Consider the following 16,301-nt stretch of genomic DNA (forward strand, 5'->3'; position numbering starts at 1 on the left):
TTATCCTGATGAAAAAATATGGATTCTAGGGTTCCGACTTAGGGTGTGCCTGACGGAACCGAGTAATTTGCGAAATATTCGGCTGACATTAAACCTGAACTGTAGCAGGCGGAAACACTGTAGCAGCTATTTTTTGTGAGAGAAAAATACTGCTCCGGTAGAAAAAAAAAAGGTTGCCAACTAGCCAAATGTGGCCAGCCGAACAGCCTCTTGGTGTTCTTCCTTGATACTTAGTCTCTAATAAAAGATGAGTATATCTATGAGACCTTAGATTAGACGATTCTGCCACGGTGTAACCCATCAAAGTACGTACTACTAGACTGAGCATTAATTATGTGTAGGATCTGTCACTAGCTAGCCGCCACCGTAAGCAGCCGGATGATGCAAGGACAGATATCAGATCACGTCAACATAGGACTGAGTCGTCGCCGGCGAGCTCTTTATGCGGTGTCTGTTTGGAACACAGAAATAAAAAATAATGAGTGTGGTAGAAAACAGAGACTTTAAAAATATAGAATTTTTTATAGGAATGAGTGTTTTAAATATAAGAATATAATAACAACATGTTTATTCCTTCGTTCTAATGAACAACGGTTTGCTCAGCTCTCCATTCACGTGTACGATTTTTTTTTATTTCCTCTATTTCACGAAGAAAAGCAAGCCTTTCTTTGTAAGAAAGAAAAACTTTGCTTCTCCGTTCCAAACACCATGTGATATGAGCAAATTATAGGGGTTAGATTCCTTTGAAATTCCTCTCAAATTCCTCCGATCCAAAGGAGTCCCAGGTCTTCCACCAGCTTGGACTTGGACCCTCCGACGTCGAACCGCTGGATCCTAGCCCCGCACCTGAGCACCTCCTCGTCCTCGTCGTCGAAGCCGACGCAGCTCCGTGCGCTGAACTCCCTCAGCTCCCTGCAGCCGGCGAGGATGGCGAGCAGGTGCTCCTTGGGCAGGTAGGAGCGGTCGAGGCAGAGGGAGCGGAGCCTGGGCAAGGAGCGCGCCAGCGCCGCGACGTCCTCGGGTTTGACGGCCCCCGAGGTCTTGAGGCTGGCGAAGCCCGGGCAGTGCAGCGCGAGCTGCGCGGCGAGCGCCGGGAAGGAGAAAGACGGCTTCGCCTCCAGCTCCAGGTACTCCAGCAGCGGCCACCGCGGGACGAGGTCCGGCAGGCGCGCCTCGTCGCCGGCCGTCAGCTGCGGGAGCGCCAGGCGCCGCAGCCTGGGGCAGCTGTGTGTGGGGTGGACATCGAAGCATGTGAGACGTGCAGTGCGTTCGTGTGATCGAGGTGACAAGACGTGTGCAGAGACACGCACTTACTGGAGGGAAATGTGGTCGATCTCGCCGGCCGGGTCGGCGAGGAGCGGCGGGAGCGCAACGTCCTCGGCGCACCCGCGCGCGCGCGCCACGCAGAGCCTGAGGAAGCCCGCGAGGGAGAAGCGGTGCACGGCGTAGCGGCGCTCGAAGGCGTCGGCGAGCGCGCCCCAGGTCATGAAGCGCGCGACGTGGTCCCGGCGCAGGTCGAGCGCGCGCCACAGGGACGGGTCGGCGGCGGCGCGGCGCCAGCCACGGCACACGAGCGGGGCCGCCACCGCCAGGTCCTCGAGGTCGAGGCGCGCGAACACGTGCATCAGGCAGTCCGTCTCCATGTCCGCCCACTGGGTGGACGCCGCCGACGCCGTCTCCATGGCTTGAGCGGTCGAGGAGGCTCCCGACTAGTTGGGAGAATGGTGGGACTCGACTCTCTCAACAGAAGGCAGCCGCCATTATAAAGCAGCCGTGGTGAGACCGGTCGCCGTGCTTCTGCTTTGAGGGCACCTCGCGAGCCATTCTTCGCCCCGTCGCTTTGCTACGCGTCCTAGTCATGGCGGGTGCTATATCACGAACGGAGATGCTAGCACTGGCACCACCGGATACAGGATATTTGTCGAGTGGCTGGGGAACTCGGCGAAGTCCAAAAACACTTACAAGAGGATTTACTGAGTGTTACACTCAGCAAATGGCACTTGACAAACTTGTTAACGGCAAACGCTAGTTTACCGAATGTTTTCTGTCGCCAAAAAACACTCGGCAAACTTTTTTTTCAAAAAAATAAATAAAAAAAGCACGACGGGGAAGAAGGGAGGGCCCCACCACGCCGCACCACCACCATCCACGCCACCGCCACCACGCCGGGGAAGAAGGGAGGGCCCCACCACGCTGCACCACCACCGCGCCACCAGCAAAGCCGCCTCCTCGAGCCGCTCGCCACAACGACGTCGTCCATCCGCGACCATCGCGGGCTCCTACTCGGCCACACCGCTGAGCTGCGACGCCCTCGCCGCGGCCACCTCTGCTCGTCGTCCCCAGGAAGCCACGGTGTCGAGCCTCCACCGCCGTGCCATCCACCTCGACGAGCCTCGCCCAAGCCCGTCCTCGCCAGCGTCGCACGTCGCCTGTTCCTTCTCGTGGAGTTGCGAACGCCGACGAGCACGCCACCGGATCCGCCGCTCCTCCCTCCGTCGCCGCCACCACGCCCTTCACCGCCGGATCTGGAGAGGGAGGGCCGGGAGGGGGGCGACGCCGTTGGATCTGGAGAGGGAGGGCCGGGAGGGGGGCGACGCAGCCGGATCCGGGAGAGGGAGGGCGGGCCGCGCCGGCGAGGGAGGAGGGGAGGGCGGGCCGCGCCGGTGAGGGAGGGGAGGGCAGGCCGCGCCGACGCCGGAGAGGGAGGAGGGGAGGGCGGGGCCGCGCCGGCGCCGAGAGGGAGGAGGGGGTGGCACGTGTGCGGAGAAGGGGAGGGGCCGTTGGGGGCGAGAGGAGAGAGAAGGGGTGGGGACGGGAGGGTGGGTGGGATGCTGGACACGGTTAGGTTAAGTAGATATTTTTGTTGTTTGCCGAGTGTCCCAGATGGGGCACTCGGTAAAGTTTTTTTTTTTTAATTTTTTTCTTCTCCTACTTTTTTTGACGAGTGTTTTAGATCCGTACACTCGACAAAGTTTTTTTTTTCATTTTTTTCTTCTCTTTCTTTTTCAGGAAAAAGATTTTATTTTTGTTTGCCGAGTGTATTTTTTTTAACACTCGGCAAACAACCTCTTTGCCGAGTATTTTTGTTTTGACACTCGGCAAAACATCATGTTTGCCGAGTGTTTTTTTTTGCCGAGTATTTTTAGCGCGGCACTTGGCAAAGAACTTGTTCGCCGAGTGTCCGAGGAAATACACTCGGGCCTCGGCAAACATAAAAGCACTCGGTAAATTTGAGGATTCCGGTAGCGTGGCACTTCTGCGCGTGCTAGCCCGTTTCCTCGCAACATATATACTGAAGTGACTGCTTGCCCTCGTCGAGGTCATGTGATCGACGCCGCCACCGGCACGCACCTTCGAGCTGCCTGCAGCACAGCACCTTCGCCGGCCCTTGGCCATGCAGCTCCTCAGCAAGCTTTTGTGGGTTTGATTGGTCAGCTACGGACTCGATTTGCCTAGCTAGGTGCTCAATTTGGTTTTCTGGATGGTTGATTTGGGCGGCGGCAAGCTCTATCCTGTGGTCAACGTCGACCTCCAAGAGTTTGTTTTTGGTTCGCGTCGATGCCCCGGCCCAGCACCTAGCACCCAGCAAGCCAATGACAAAGGCGGAAGCTCAGGGTGGCCTGCTCGCCGCGCCGCCACTGTCGCTGCAGCTGTGATAACCAGCAGCTGAACGACATCCCGCATTCCCGCGTAGGGAAATCATGTGGTATGTTGTTAGAGAGAGATCAAACATACAGTTATCAATATGCCCTCGGGAATGAAATTTAAACTTTATAAATAATCTTTCTCAATTAAATGCCCAATAAATAGAAAAAATTAAAGTACTTGGAAGTGCCATGGTACTTTTCCAACCATTGTAAAAGAGCTCCTTTATTGGAGTAGTAGTTGTGCATGGTTCTAGAACATTCAGATCCTGCCCACCAGGTGTTGATGCAAAATCCAGTAAGTTTAGGTACTAGGCTCCTCTTGATTCTTGGACATGTGATTTCGCATCAAATTTTGCAAGAGTTTTAAGAAAGTAAGTGACGCTTCAAACGAGCTTAACATATCACTTAAATTAATCTTGTGGCTATGTTTGCTAGTGACTATTAATCCTGAGACTGGATCGCACACATGTGTCTGGGAGAAAAATTGCTGTGACCGTTTGCACCTATTGCTGCTATGCCACTACAACCAAAACATGCGAGGTATGTTTGTATAGAATTGCCCATGTGCGAACCCAGTGTATAACCTAGTGTACAACCTGCAAAGGAGAATAAGGATGTTTCTTTTCTAAAACCAAATCATTTATTTATGTATAACCAAAATGACCAACAAGTAGCTTGCACCTCAGTAGAAGTAAAGGTTTTATATCTTTTCTAAGCACCTAAATCCAACTCCCAAATATATGTAAAATAGTATGAGGGGTTGGACAAGACTAAAAGTTACAGGTATGCAGCGCCGGACCATGGGCAAAACGGCATTCAAAAAGTTTATTTATGTGGCAGAAGCAATACTTTTGGCTGTCATGGTGATTACATTTTGCTAGGTCAGAGCATCTCGCTCCGACAGTATAAAAATATAAACTATAAAATTGGTTTTAATGCCTTTCTAATAAATTTTATAAGGGAAAAATAACTCCATCATTAACAGTTTCTAATAATTTACACCTAAAAGATAAAAAATCAAGCTCACTTGAAGATTTTTTAACGTTGCCAGTGCAACACCGCTGCCCTATAGCCAATCATCTCAAGCGCCTAAATCACACAAAGAACCCGCAAAACGGAATCTCCATTGTCGGTCCTACCTCCCGGTATTCTCAAATTCAAAAATAATGACCGGAGATTTAATTCTGGTGAACCTCCAAGCTGGGGCGATAGCGACCGCCATCCCTAGTGCCCTAATTCATGACTAGAACCTACAAAATGGAATCTCCATTGCCTGTTCTACTTCTCAGTATTCTCAAATATACAAATAGTAGCCAAAGATTCAATTCGAGTAAACCTATGACGGCGGCGGTGAGGCGACAGAGTGTCCGAGAAAAAAAATTGCCGCCCCATGATAAGGAAGTAGCAATTGTCCGTGTATCTTTACGCGTGGATGACTCAGTTTTTCCAAGCGCAATAGTTGGTAGTTGGGTTAGGGAACTACTGAAGGAGGATAAAAAGTTAAGATTGATAATGGCTGGACCAAACTATTGGAGATGCTCTTATCTCTATATCTTGCCCTGTTCGCTTGGCTGATAAGTCATGACTGAAAGTACTGTTAACCGATTTATTGTGAAAGAAAAATATTGTTCGTTGGCTGAAAAAGTACGGCTTATAAGCCAAGCGAACAAGGCATCTATCCGTGGAGACTATAGGTGGTTCCATAATACTCAGGTTATTTCTCCTTCCCTTTCATTCGTCGCAGTGTTGATGGTAAATCCAGTAAGGTACTAATGCCCTCCTTTGAAGCCTGAATTTCGTAGTAACAAATTTTGAATAAAGATTTTGTATTAAGAGTTTTGAAGAAAGATCTCACACTTCAAACGAATCATAAATATAGTCATTTTTGTATACTATTGCTGTAGCTAAACAATTCATTTTCCCGTGGTTACTGTATTTGTGAAGAGTTGTTTTGCTATCATAAATTCATAATTGAGCTGGAATCACACCTTGTCTTGAGGGTGACAGCGGTCGGCTGACATTGGAATCTTCCTGGAATCCTGTGCTGAGGGTGACAGCGCTGGAACTTTGAAATTGAAACAGTCGCCACTCGCCACTATGCCTAACATGTGGCTCAGTTTTACTTCTGTTCCTTTCGCTGGACGATAATGTAAAAGCGTGCTTGTAGAATGAAAACCCTCACCAGGTCACAATCTTGAATGGCCTTGAGTCTCGTGACAGCAGCCGGTTTACAAGAGCTGCAGGGGTGCATCGCAGGAGGACTCGACCTTCTTTAGAGTGTCACCTCTCTAGGTCTCCGCCCCCGAACTGCCGGGTCAGTCAACTTCGTCTGCGTGCGTGAGCGTGTCTGTGCCCGGCAGCGGGTATGGCAGTTTTCTGCCCCACGAGGCCACGAATTCGTTGATCAAATACACATGCTTCCAGCGCCCACCTCACAATCTCACTGGACATGGTCACATCACATGGAGTGTTTATCGGCGATGACGACTAACAAGTAACAATAGCAGAATAGTAGCAAACGTGGCCGATGGCGCAACTAGTCTGCAAGGCTGGATCGTAAAGAATAAAGTCCGATTCACACCCTCAAGTCTCAAGTAGTATTTAGCTGAATTTGAAAGGACGTCAAACTTTAATATCGGACAAAATACACACTTTAACTTTTTAAAACCAGACAAAATATCGACATTGACTATTTCAAAATAGTTTCTCAGTGGTTTTGCTGACATTACAGTAAAGCCCACTATCATTTGGTCTCTATCTGTCTTATATAAAAATAGAGTTAAAATGTATGAGCGGGTTCTGAACTAGTTAAGAGGTATCATTTAAACCCATAAACTTTGAAAATATATTTTTGGATCCTAAACTTGTTGAATGGTATACCATATTGGTGGGTATGATCCATAAATAAATTTGGAGTGTACCATTTAACTAGTTCAGAGACGTACGGTCCACCACTTAACAAATTTAGGGACCCAGAAATGTGTTTCCAGAGTTTGTGAACTTAAGTGACATCCCTCGATAAGATAAGGAGTCACTCATGCATCTAACTCTAATAAAGTCATAACTTTTTCATTGAGCTCGATACTATCTACAACTTTTCAATTGATAATTTTTTATTTAACATATTCTAGAGGACCAAATATTCATTTTAAACTACTAGATTTTAAAATTCAAATTTCTAAATTTTCCAAATGACCTCAGGTACTTTAAAATTCTAAATAATCTTAAATAAAAAAGTTGTCACCTATAAAGTTAGCATCATGTTGTCATCTACAACTTTTAGATCGTTTAGAAGTCTAAAATATCCTATATCATTTAAAAAAATAAAAAAAAATAGAATTGATAATATAAAATGAATATTTGAGTATCTAAGATATATTAAATAAAAAAGTTACCAACTACAAAGTTATAGATCGTGTAGAGCTCTATAACTTTGATATAAAATTTGTATTCATATGATTTCATATGAAAAAGTTATGCTTTTTTATATAAGATACATAAAGAGACCAAATGACAGGCCGGTGAGTTTCAATGCCACGTCAACAAAATCACCCTTGAAACCACTCTAAATGGATCAAGGGAGGTATTTTATCTAATTTTAAAGTTAAAGTGTGAATTTTGTTCAATATTAAAGTTTGAGAAGATCTTTCCAAATTCAGAGACTACTTTACGGAGTGAATCTGACTTTACTCATTGACAAATCATGCACTCTGGCGGAACAAGCACGCACATCCCACTGAGGCCACATTCCACAAGCTTGAACCAGTTGTGATGGGCCTCTACCGAATTGGACGACTATGTTATCTAATGGAAAAGGTTAATTTACTTTCCACAACTACTATGGTCATCCGATTTTTTTTCCAACTTTTAAAACCATTTATTTTTACACCTAAAGTGGTTATTGGTGGGAACGGGGTTCCTGATCTTCCGTTAGGTGGCGATAACTATCGATTTGGTTGGAGAGCGACACACCAATCCGATTTAAGATTGCATGACCCGAACCCTGTCACCTTAGCACCATATCTCCTCTAGTTATCAACTGTATCACAATTCGGTTGACCTCGCCGACATGGCTAATTCCTGTTGTGGATCGAAGAACACAAGCAAGAGCAATATAAAACACAACTCAAGTGAAGCGACAATTGTGGATATATGATTAAAATCTTGAATGTGGGGTTTCACAAGTCAATGATGATGGCCGTTCAATGACAGGTTGATCTAAAGCAAAACTCAAACCCTAACGTGGGCGACGACTACTGAATATATAGAGTAAGTGGTGTCTAAGGACCCCTATTCATGTCCCTAAGGAGTCCCAACACATTATAAAGCCCAAATGGCCCAAAAGATTGTGACGCGGCATCTTGACAGATTCTGGACACTGACTTGTTTCAACGATTCATGTTGGCTCCGATGGAATTTTGACATGAGACTAGTGCCATTGGTTAGTTATGAAATTATCTTTCCATCTATAGGTGGATCATCGAAAACGGAGCTTGCATACGACCTGGGCATCCGTTTTACTAAGGGATCCTCCTGGAGTCCAAGATGGACTCGAACTTGACATGGATTGGGTCTCCAACTTGGCCTGGATGCCCTTGATGGCCTTTTAAGAAGGTGGCCAAGGAGGAGGCGTCCTTTTTTCATCCTTGGGCTGTTCTCCATATGTTTAGGGCGTGCTCCCACTTAGGCTAGGGTCCCAAAGGTGAATAACAAGTCCATGACGATGTCGTAGTACCTAGCTGAAATAACAATAATTTGTTGTGATGATTTGAAGACCTTTATGACATGAAGTTGATGTGGGACTATATCCATTTCAAAGATTATCAAACAAGCTTTTCATCAAGTGCTCATCAACCTTAATCGTACTATAGATGGATGAGCTATGACCTTTCTAATGAAGCACTGTCGGGCTGCCGACGAACCGAATGTTAGGCTTAGTCGCTCAGATGAGTTTGCATTCCAATATCGGTCTTGCGCATGTTGTATTCATGTCCCATCTATTGTGGAGGCCATATAAAGTGTCTTTCCTAAGTTGACATCATCATCATCATTGTTCCTAAGTATATTGAAAGCAATAATATTAGGTAGCAACAAATTCTCATTTATGTCGTTGTGCAAACATAGGAACGAGCTCTCCTTGTTTGTAACTTCATGAGTGTATTCATAGGTGTTATGTACTCACCATCCTCCCTTTTTGGCAGTAAACCGTCCTTGGTTTGAGATTAGTTGAAGGACAGGTCGTAGATAATAGCCAACATTGCCTCTCTTCTTGTGACTTATGTTGTTTCTTTGAAACAAAACTAGAGAAATTCGACATGATAAGATTATAGCTATTGCAGTCATCTAGTTCATCATATTTTTGCACAATAAAATGAGATTTCAGATTTGAACAAAAGTAAGCATGATGTACTGTATACTTTTCTTTACGATTATACTTGCCCGCCAATAAAGTGATGTAAATCTTTTCAACCTTTCGACTGGTTGCCTGAATTCAGCAGCAGCAGGCTCCAGACAGTGAGGAGCAGCTCGAGAACTTCCGCCTTTCCAACGCCATGAAAGCCGTCGTCGCCCCGCCCAATGAGGCTGCCGTGCCGCCCGCAGTGGTCGACCCCATCCGGCCGGCCGTCACTCTCCGTACTCCCGCAGCCGAACGGCCTTATCCTCCTCCCAAGAGCTAAGCCAACAAGACCAAGGCAATGTGTGCAAGAATCTATAACTCCCTTGCCAACTTCGAGGCTGACGGAGTTCGTTTACTCCACTCCCATTCCATTATTGGACAGAGACAGAGAGAAGAAGGCCGAGATTCTTCTGCGTACGTACATGAATCCTTTGCCCGTACGTACTTCATTCCTCCCCGGCCCTTGCAGATAAAACGCTACTCTAGTCTAGCTACAGAAAGAGCTGCGCGCGCTGCCAATGCCTTTTCTGAACAGCAGCTCCATCCATAGTCGTCCCTGGGCCCTTCCCTACTGCGAACATGGGTCAACACATGCCGGCCGCTATTTTAATTTCGCGTCATGCATGCTGAGTGCTGACCCCAATGGTTTGTTCCGGTACACTTCTCCATCAACATAAGTGCAGCTTCATTGCAGCATGACAATATATTGGCCTTTTACATGCATGTCTCCCATTTGCAACCTTTAGTTTTTTTTTTATTAGTGTGCACACCATCCGCTATCGATGTCTTCGATCGGGCTGATGCTGAACGTGGTTTATTTCTCTTCTTCAAGATGACCAATGAACAGAGAGAACGAGTATTCCTACAAGCTAAGCTAGTACCCTCGAAATGACGTCCACCAGGAAGAGCTGCCCACACAACGATGCGTGTGACGAGAGGAATCCCCACGGTTGTTGAGAACCATCAGCAAGTTGCATGGCTAGACCTACGTGTGCATGCCATCTACTTCAAAAACACATTCAAACGACGCTCTGTGTTTTCGAGCTGTTATCCAAACCTCTCCTCTCAATCATGCATCACTCAAGTGTCCTTTCCAGCTCATCCTAACTATATAGCACAAACCTCGAGGCCAGTGGCGGATGCACGATGCGAGATAAGGGGGGGCTAAAACAATGGAGATGTTGATTTACATGAAAATTTAATGGTGAAATCAAGCTTTTGCTACAGTGATTAGGCTCCCTTTGGATCCGCCGCTGCTCGAGGCCAAACCGTCAGCATTTAACAATCCGTGCAAAATGGCATACGCCTTCTTGTCTGCTGTGTATATATACTGTGCCCAACCAAACATTGCCACATATACACACTTGGAGCTGGATGTTCACGAGCAGCATGAAGGCAGGAGCAGGATCCAAGGGGAGATTCCTCAACCTCAAGGCCTTCCTCCATGCGTGGAAGAAGCTCGCCGCGGCTGAGACGGCGACGGCAGGAGGCGCTGCTGGGTGGGCACAGCTCGACGGCGACGTCGAGGGCGCCATCCCCAGGGACGTGCCCAAGGGCCACACGGTGGTGTACGTCGGCGAGGAGCTGAGGCGGTACGTGGTGAGGGTGTCCTCCCTCGACCACCCGCTGTTCCGCGAGCTGCTCGACCGGGCGCGGGACGAGTACGGCTTCGCCGCCGCCGACACGAGGCTGTGCCTCCCCTGCGACGAGGACATGTTCCTCGCCGTCCTCTGCCATGTCGACGCCGAGCGCGAGTGGAGCCTGACACTGTGCAGCTGACCACGGTACCGGCCCGGTCGCCCTCGTCGTTGAATTTGACCGGCTGCCCTGTTCCCGTAACTCTGCTCCAGATGTTCAAAAGTCGAGCATGTTTACATGCTTGTCCTGTTTATAGGGTGTAGGCTGTAGAGCAAGCAAGCAGTTTGTAGCTCCAGTGGTCCATACCCATATTGTGCCCTGAATTTTCAAGGATGCACCGCAAGGTGCTTTGAATTGTTTCAGCTGCAACTGCAACCAGGAGATGCATGAACGCATTCCGGCATTCGAGTGCCAGGTCAGGGGTATACTGCCATTTTTGGCCCATATCGTGGCCTCGAGTATCTTCATGGCTGAACTTACCACCAGCAGTTTTCCTTGCAAGAGTTGACTGACGCATGCACTTGTAAAGTGACATGACACGTTTACACGCATGAACATTTGACATGTACGGTGGCACTAGAATGTACCGCAGACAGATCAAGACGAATCTGCTGACATGACGAATTATAAAGATCCGATGCCATAAGACTGCCCTACGGACTATGGTTATTCCTCTCCCAATTTTGAAATGGTTCTGGTTGAAGTCAGGCTTCTCAGGGTAAGTGCAGCCAGAACGTTGGATGATAACATTGGCGGCGTAACAGGCAGCTCTGACACGCTCATCGATGCTCTTCTCTTGAACCAACTGAGATAGGAAGCCTCCAACAAAGGCATCACCTGCCAGATATAATGCTTAAGTTTGAGGAACAAATACTTATGCGGAACATAAACATGAAAAGCATGTGCACCATATTCTTCTATTGGTATACCAAGTAGATTTTTTGTTTGTGGGGCATATATTTAATGAGTTTATTATGGTAGACTAGAGGATGACACAAGGAAAAGAAAAGGGGCAATGTACAATGCGATATTACTACCGGAAACTATCGAGTTTCAAGTACCTGCACCATTGGTGTCAACAAGCTTCTCCTTGGGCAAGAGGATCACAGGAAAAGTCTTCACCTGAAAGCATAGTATTTAAGATTAACAGGAACCAGGATAAACATTTGTCTCAAGTAGCCAAGGTCCAATAGACAAAAGATGATGTGAATGTTAACTTTATAAAGACATGTAGTTGCCGCAAATAATCCACATCGATATTATTTTAACAGAATGCAAATGTCACAACAGTCAGTGTAAAAATGCAGGACACTATAAGCAGGAGATTTACCTTCCCATCATCAGTCACAACTACTGGATCACGACCTTGAGTGATCACAGTAATCCTCTTGTGTGTTCCTGAAGCCTTCGGTAATTGAGAGATCTTCAAAGCAATCTCCTCAACATTCTCGGTCTGTAAATTTTCATCAGAACCTTTTAGAAACCTTATTAGCCTAGTGAAAATAACGAGGGACATATGAGTAATTACCTCCCAACCACGAACTTTAGCAAAGGTCCTCGCCTCAATTTCATTTCCAAAGATGTAGTCCACGTACCTATGTTTGGCAACATAATAAGGTTTTACAAAGTACAGAAAAATTGGAAAACCTAACATGCACCACGGTTGAAACAAGCTTTGCTCCACAAACTGAACATGTTCGAATAAAGGTAAGAAAATAAAGCATCATTACACATCAAAGTCACCACTACAGTCTGCTTGGTTGTAAACGGGCTTCTTTATCCTATTAATACAACGATATCTACTTAATCGAGAAAAGAAAAGAAAAGCTACGCCAAGGAGATTGCCGGCGGGTCGTTGCTGTGTGGTCGAATGGTGTTCAACGCTGGGGTCATCGTGGGCTGCCGAATAGGGGGGGTGGCATTGGCCCGAGAGGCCGGTAATCGCCAGCGGGTATAAGAGAGATGGGTCGGGGTTCGCCCCGGCTGAAGCCCGTGATCTCGCCGAGCTGGGCTTCCGCGCAGTCAATGGGTGCGCGAGATGACTCGCCCATGCCAGGTCGTTATCGCCAGGCTGTGCGCACCACATGCGCAACCTGCTTTGTGGAGAGTGGGCTCGCAATTTTCTCTCTCTTTCCTATCTTAATTGAAAGGTAGAGCTTCAGTCATATTTTTTTTTAAAAAAAAGAGAGAAGAAAAGCTACACATCCAGATTCAGTACTTATGGAAGAGCTTTCTCCAGGGCATCACGGTAAAACTCGCAGATAAAGGGAGCAGAAAGGTTCATCATAAACACCTAGAAATATTGCAACCAATGGAAATCAGACAACACTAGCAATTTTACCTTGTTAGTTGCAGCAGCATGCTCAGCAACAAGTTGAATAGAAATCGGGGACACCGTAAGGAAAAATCCAGCAATGTAAATATATTTTGCCTTCTCAACTATAATTAATGCATATCATAATCAGTAAAGACAATCCATGATAAAAAAGCATCGAGTGCAAACAAGTACAGTGATGCTATGGAAGAAACCACAAGCAATGACTTGGATAGATGGGTATAGGCTATGTGGTTAACTAGCAAACGAACTATAATGTTATGACAAGGTGCAATTTTGCTATTGCATCCGCGCTGCTCCAGAGAACTATGATGTGCATGAGAGGGAAAAATCAAAAGAAAAATGGTGCAGAAAATAGTAAAAAAAATATGGGATGCTTTATTTACTACTATGTAATATGCTAGATTTTATGGTGCGAACTGAAATATTGTCTCAATTGTTTGCACCACCTGCCCACTTGTACTATAATAGTACATAATAAACCCCAGAGAAATAAGAAGAGTTGGAGACATTTGTGCTAAACTGACCATCCAACGATGTTCATCAACTTAAAAAATGATGTTTGTTATTTTCAGAGCACAATGGACAACCACTCAACCAGAGCAATTCCAAGCAGAGCATTACCAGTAACATTGTGTCCAAAGTCTAAACAGCACGATGAACGGTATTTGTATCAAGAGAAATAAATGTGGAAATTCTTAAAGGTGCTCTAGTGGTTTATTTGCATTACCAAGTGCCCAATTCTCTGGTTTCTTCAGAAGTTCAGACTTGTAGCAGTTTGCCGCAGACAAGTTTGCAATAAGTGACCTGGTTACAGTTTTAAGGGAACTGATTAAAATTAAGACACGCTTGTTGAAGTGAAGATGCCGTAGCAAGCATACCTTTCTCCACCAACAACACAGACAGCACATGTGCCTGTTGGAGCATTCTCATCCTCATAATAGTGGGCCTGGTTGCATAGATGGCAGTGACGTATATGAAGAAGATAAAACAAGAAGGGAACTTGCAACTTACATTAATACCAGCAGCTTGTGCATTTTTCTTCATCTCCTCACCAAACTTATCCTTCCCGATGCAGCCTATGTAACTTGTTGCACCAGGAATTTGAAGCATCCACTGAAAAGTAATCAGGATTGTTACTATTTAGTTTAAGTAACCAATTAGGACAGGTCATAGGCTAATAGCTTTAAATATTTATTATGACTTATCTTAAGAGCTTGCTTGGGCAACCCTGATAGAGTTTTGAGTGGCTCCTGAAAGAAAAGAACACTATAAATAGAAGAGAGAGAAATGAATCATGAAGCAGTACTTCATTCATGTGCATTAACATTACCTCCAGCAATGTATTCGACATTGCTCTTGCTAGCCAATTCATCATACCTGGCAGAACATAGAAATACAGGTCATCATTTGTATATTTGAGCTACTTTTGTTATTCAATTTCAACTTACAGTCATAGAAGGAAATTTTTGTTATGACATCAGGAATGGGCAGTTTCAGATACTCTACTAATTACTAACCTCAAGCCATGTACATACCTGGCTATAAAAACTTAGAAGTCCTACTATGTTTCTCCTCGACCCATGGGTGCTTAATGTGACAATATCAAGAATATGTTTTCCATTCTCCACAGGACAAACAGCATCAAGTAACCAATATTTCAAACTGCAAGGGAAGTTAAAGGGGCAACGAGACTTACATTGGCAAATGCTTGTCCTCAGCAAGAATGGCATTGCCCGGCTTCACATCATACCTGGAGCACAGGTGCAGCGAGAAAAGTATTGATTAGTTCGCAATAACTTCAGGTGTAGCCTAACTACTCAGAACAAGGCAGCCGAGAAAGCATTGTCCCAATCCAACACACATCTTAGACAGGTAGTGAAGCATTGTCCCAATCCAACACACATCGTTCTGAGAAGGCAGCATAATTGAAGGCATATTTTTCGCGGACCCCAGCTTAGACAGGTAGTGAAGAAAGAATAAGGGAATACGATGTGCAAGCAAACAAAGTGAGCCCAAGTGGACACTGATGAGAATGGTACTGGTAGTAGTACTAGTACAGTAGTACTTCAGTTGCATACTACGGACTGGTTATTCAGATTCAGAGTTTCATTCAGTGGTAAAAAAAATGAAACTCAAAAAAAATGTAGAACCCGCGCCCATAAGCCCATAACTGCCGTTGGAAACAACAGAGCGGTGAATTGGTGACGCTCGAGCCCGCATCACATCACTGGCAAAATTACGTACTGAAACTCAGAAAAAAAAGTATAGGCGCAGTTGAGAGATCATGAGATGAGGAGAGAAGTGATCGGGGAGGAATCGAGTACTTGGCGAGGAAGCCCTCGTCGACGACAGCGGAGATGTTGAGGAGGGGGTTCCCCATCCCCAGGAGGATCCCCTCGTAGCCGCTGCCGGCCATTTTCTCCTCTCGAGCTCAAGCCGAGCGCGGCGTCGGCGGAGCGAGTTCGGTAATTGGGAAAGCACGGTCGGACGGGAGCACGGGGCGGCGCCGGCCGGAGAACTGGCGGAGAAAATCGTCACGGCAGGGAAGGAAGAGAGAACCCGGACGGATGTTGTATTTGGGGGGGATTCCTTCAAGTTCAACTGCTAGAGATTTTTTGTCCATCGGCTAGCTTCTTTGTCGTGGCAGCGTGCGTCGTCAGTGTCATCGATCATGTTCATGTGCGTCGTCGCTGCTGATCGATGGGTTCACGGACGGATGTATAGATAGCAAAGCATTTGCATGCCAAACGAAGAAATGCAACGACTTGCATGGTTGGCACGTACGTACCATTGAAATAAATTCGTTCTCTAGTCATTTTTGTCTGCGGTTACCAAGCATAACTTAATTTTGCCGTACATGTTCTAACTACCAACTTGATTGGCACGTACGTATGTCGAAATGAATCAATTATTTGGTCATTTCCGTCTACCCGAAGGAAAGCAAAATTATGGGTGTTTATCAGGACGGGGTCGTACGTTCTCGTTACGTTCATAGGGATTACATGGATATAGATGGAATCACATGCTTGACTCATGACCGACCGCTAGCACGTGCAAGACTAGCTTAGCACGTGGACGACTAGCTAGTAAGTTTAATGCGTGCCTTTTTACGTGTCAAACTACTCGATCATAATGATGACACTTCATTATATATAATAATGCATAGAAACTTGTGTCAAACTACTTCCTTCGTTCTTTTTTACGTGTCACATTAACTTCATCTTAAGTCAAATATTAGTATCTTTGACCAACCATTTTTAAAAACCTTATAGTTTTACAA

The 16,301-nt window shown here is 46.0% G+C and overlaps 2 protein-coding genes and 1 pseudogene across 2 annotated transcripts; 1 reads left to right on the forward strand and 2 right to left on the reverse strand.

Annotated features, from left to right (window-relative positions):
- Positions 1 to 163: 163 nt before the first annotated feature.
- Positions 164 to 1,820, reverse strand: LOC136496723 (F-box/LRR-repeat protein At3g48880-like). Its single transcript, XM_066492473.1, has 2 exons — positions 1,315 to 1,820; positions 164 to 1,224 (listed from the first exon to the last, which is right to left on the reverse strand). Exons 1-2 carry the CDS (start codon positions 1,680 to 1,682, stop codon positions 756 to 758), a joined length of 837 nt encoding a protein of 278 aa, XP_066348570.1. The 5' UTR covers positions 1,683 to 1,820; the 3' UTR covers positions 164 to 755.
- An 8,282-nt stretch (positions 1,821 to 10,102) lies between these two features.
- Positions 10,103 to 10,824, forward strand: LOC136496726 (auxin-induced protein 15A-like). Its single transcript, XM_066492478.1, has one exon. The coding sequence runs from the start codon at positions 10,420 to 10,422 to the stop codon at positions 10,822 to 10,824; it is 405 nt and encodes a 134-aa protein (XP_066348575.1). The 5' UTR covers positions 10,103 to 10,419.
- Positions 10,825 to 10,933: 109 nt separating this feature from the next.
- LOC136496727 (adenosine kinase 2-like) lies at positions 10,934 to 15,702 on the reverse strand (annotated as a pseudogene).
- Positions 15,703 to 16,301: the final 599 nt, after the last annotated feature.

The sequence above is a fragment of the Miscanthus floridulus genome, chromosome 12 (genome assembly GCF_019320115.1).
Source record: "Miscanthus floridulus cultivar M001 chromosome 12, ASM1932011v1, whole genome shotgun sequence".
NCBI lineage: Eukaryota > Viridiplantae > Streptophyta > Magnoliopsida > Poales > Poaceae > Miscanthus > Miscanthus floridulus.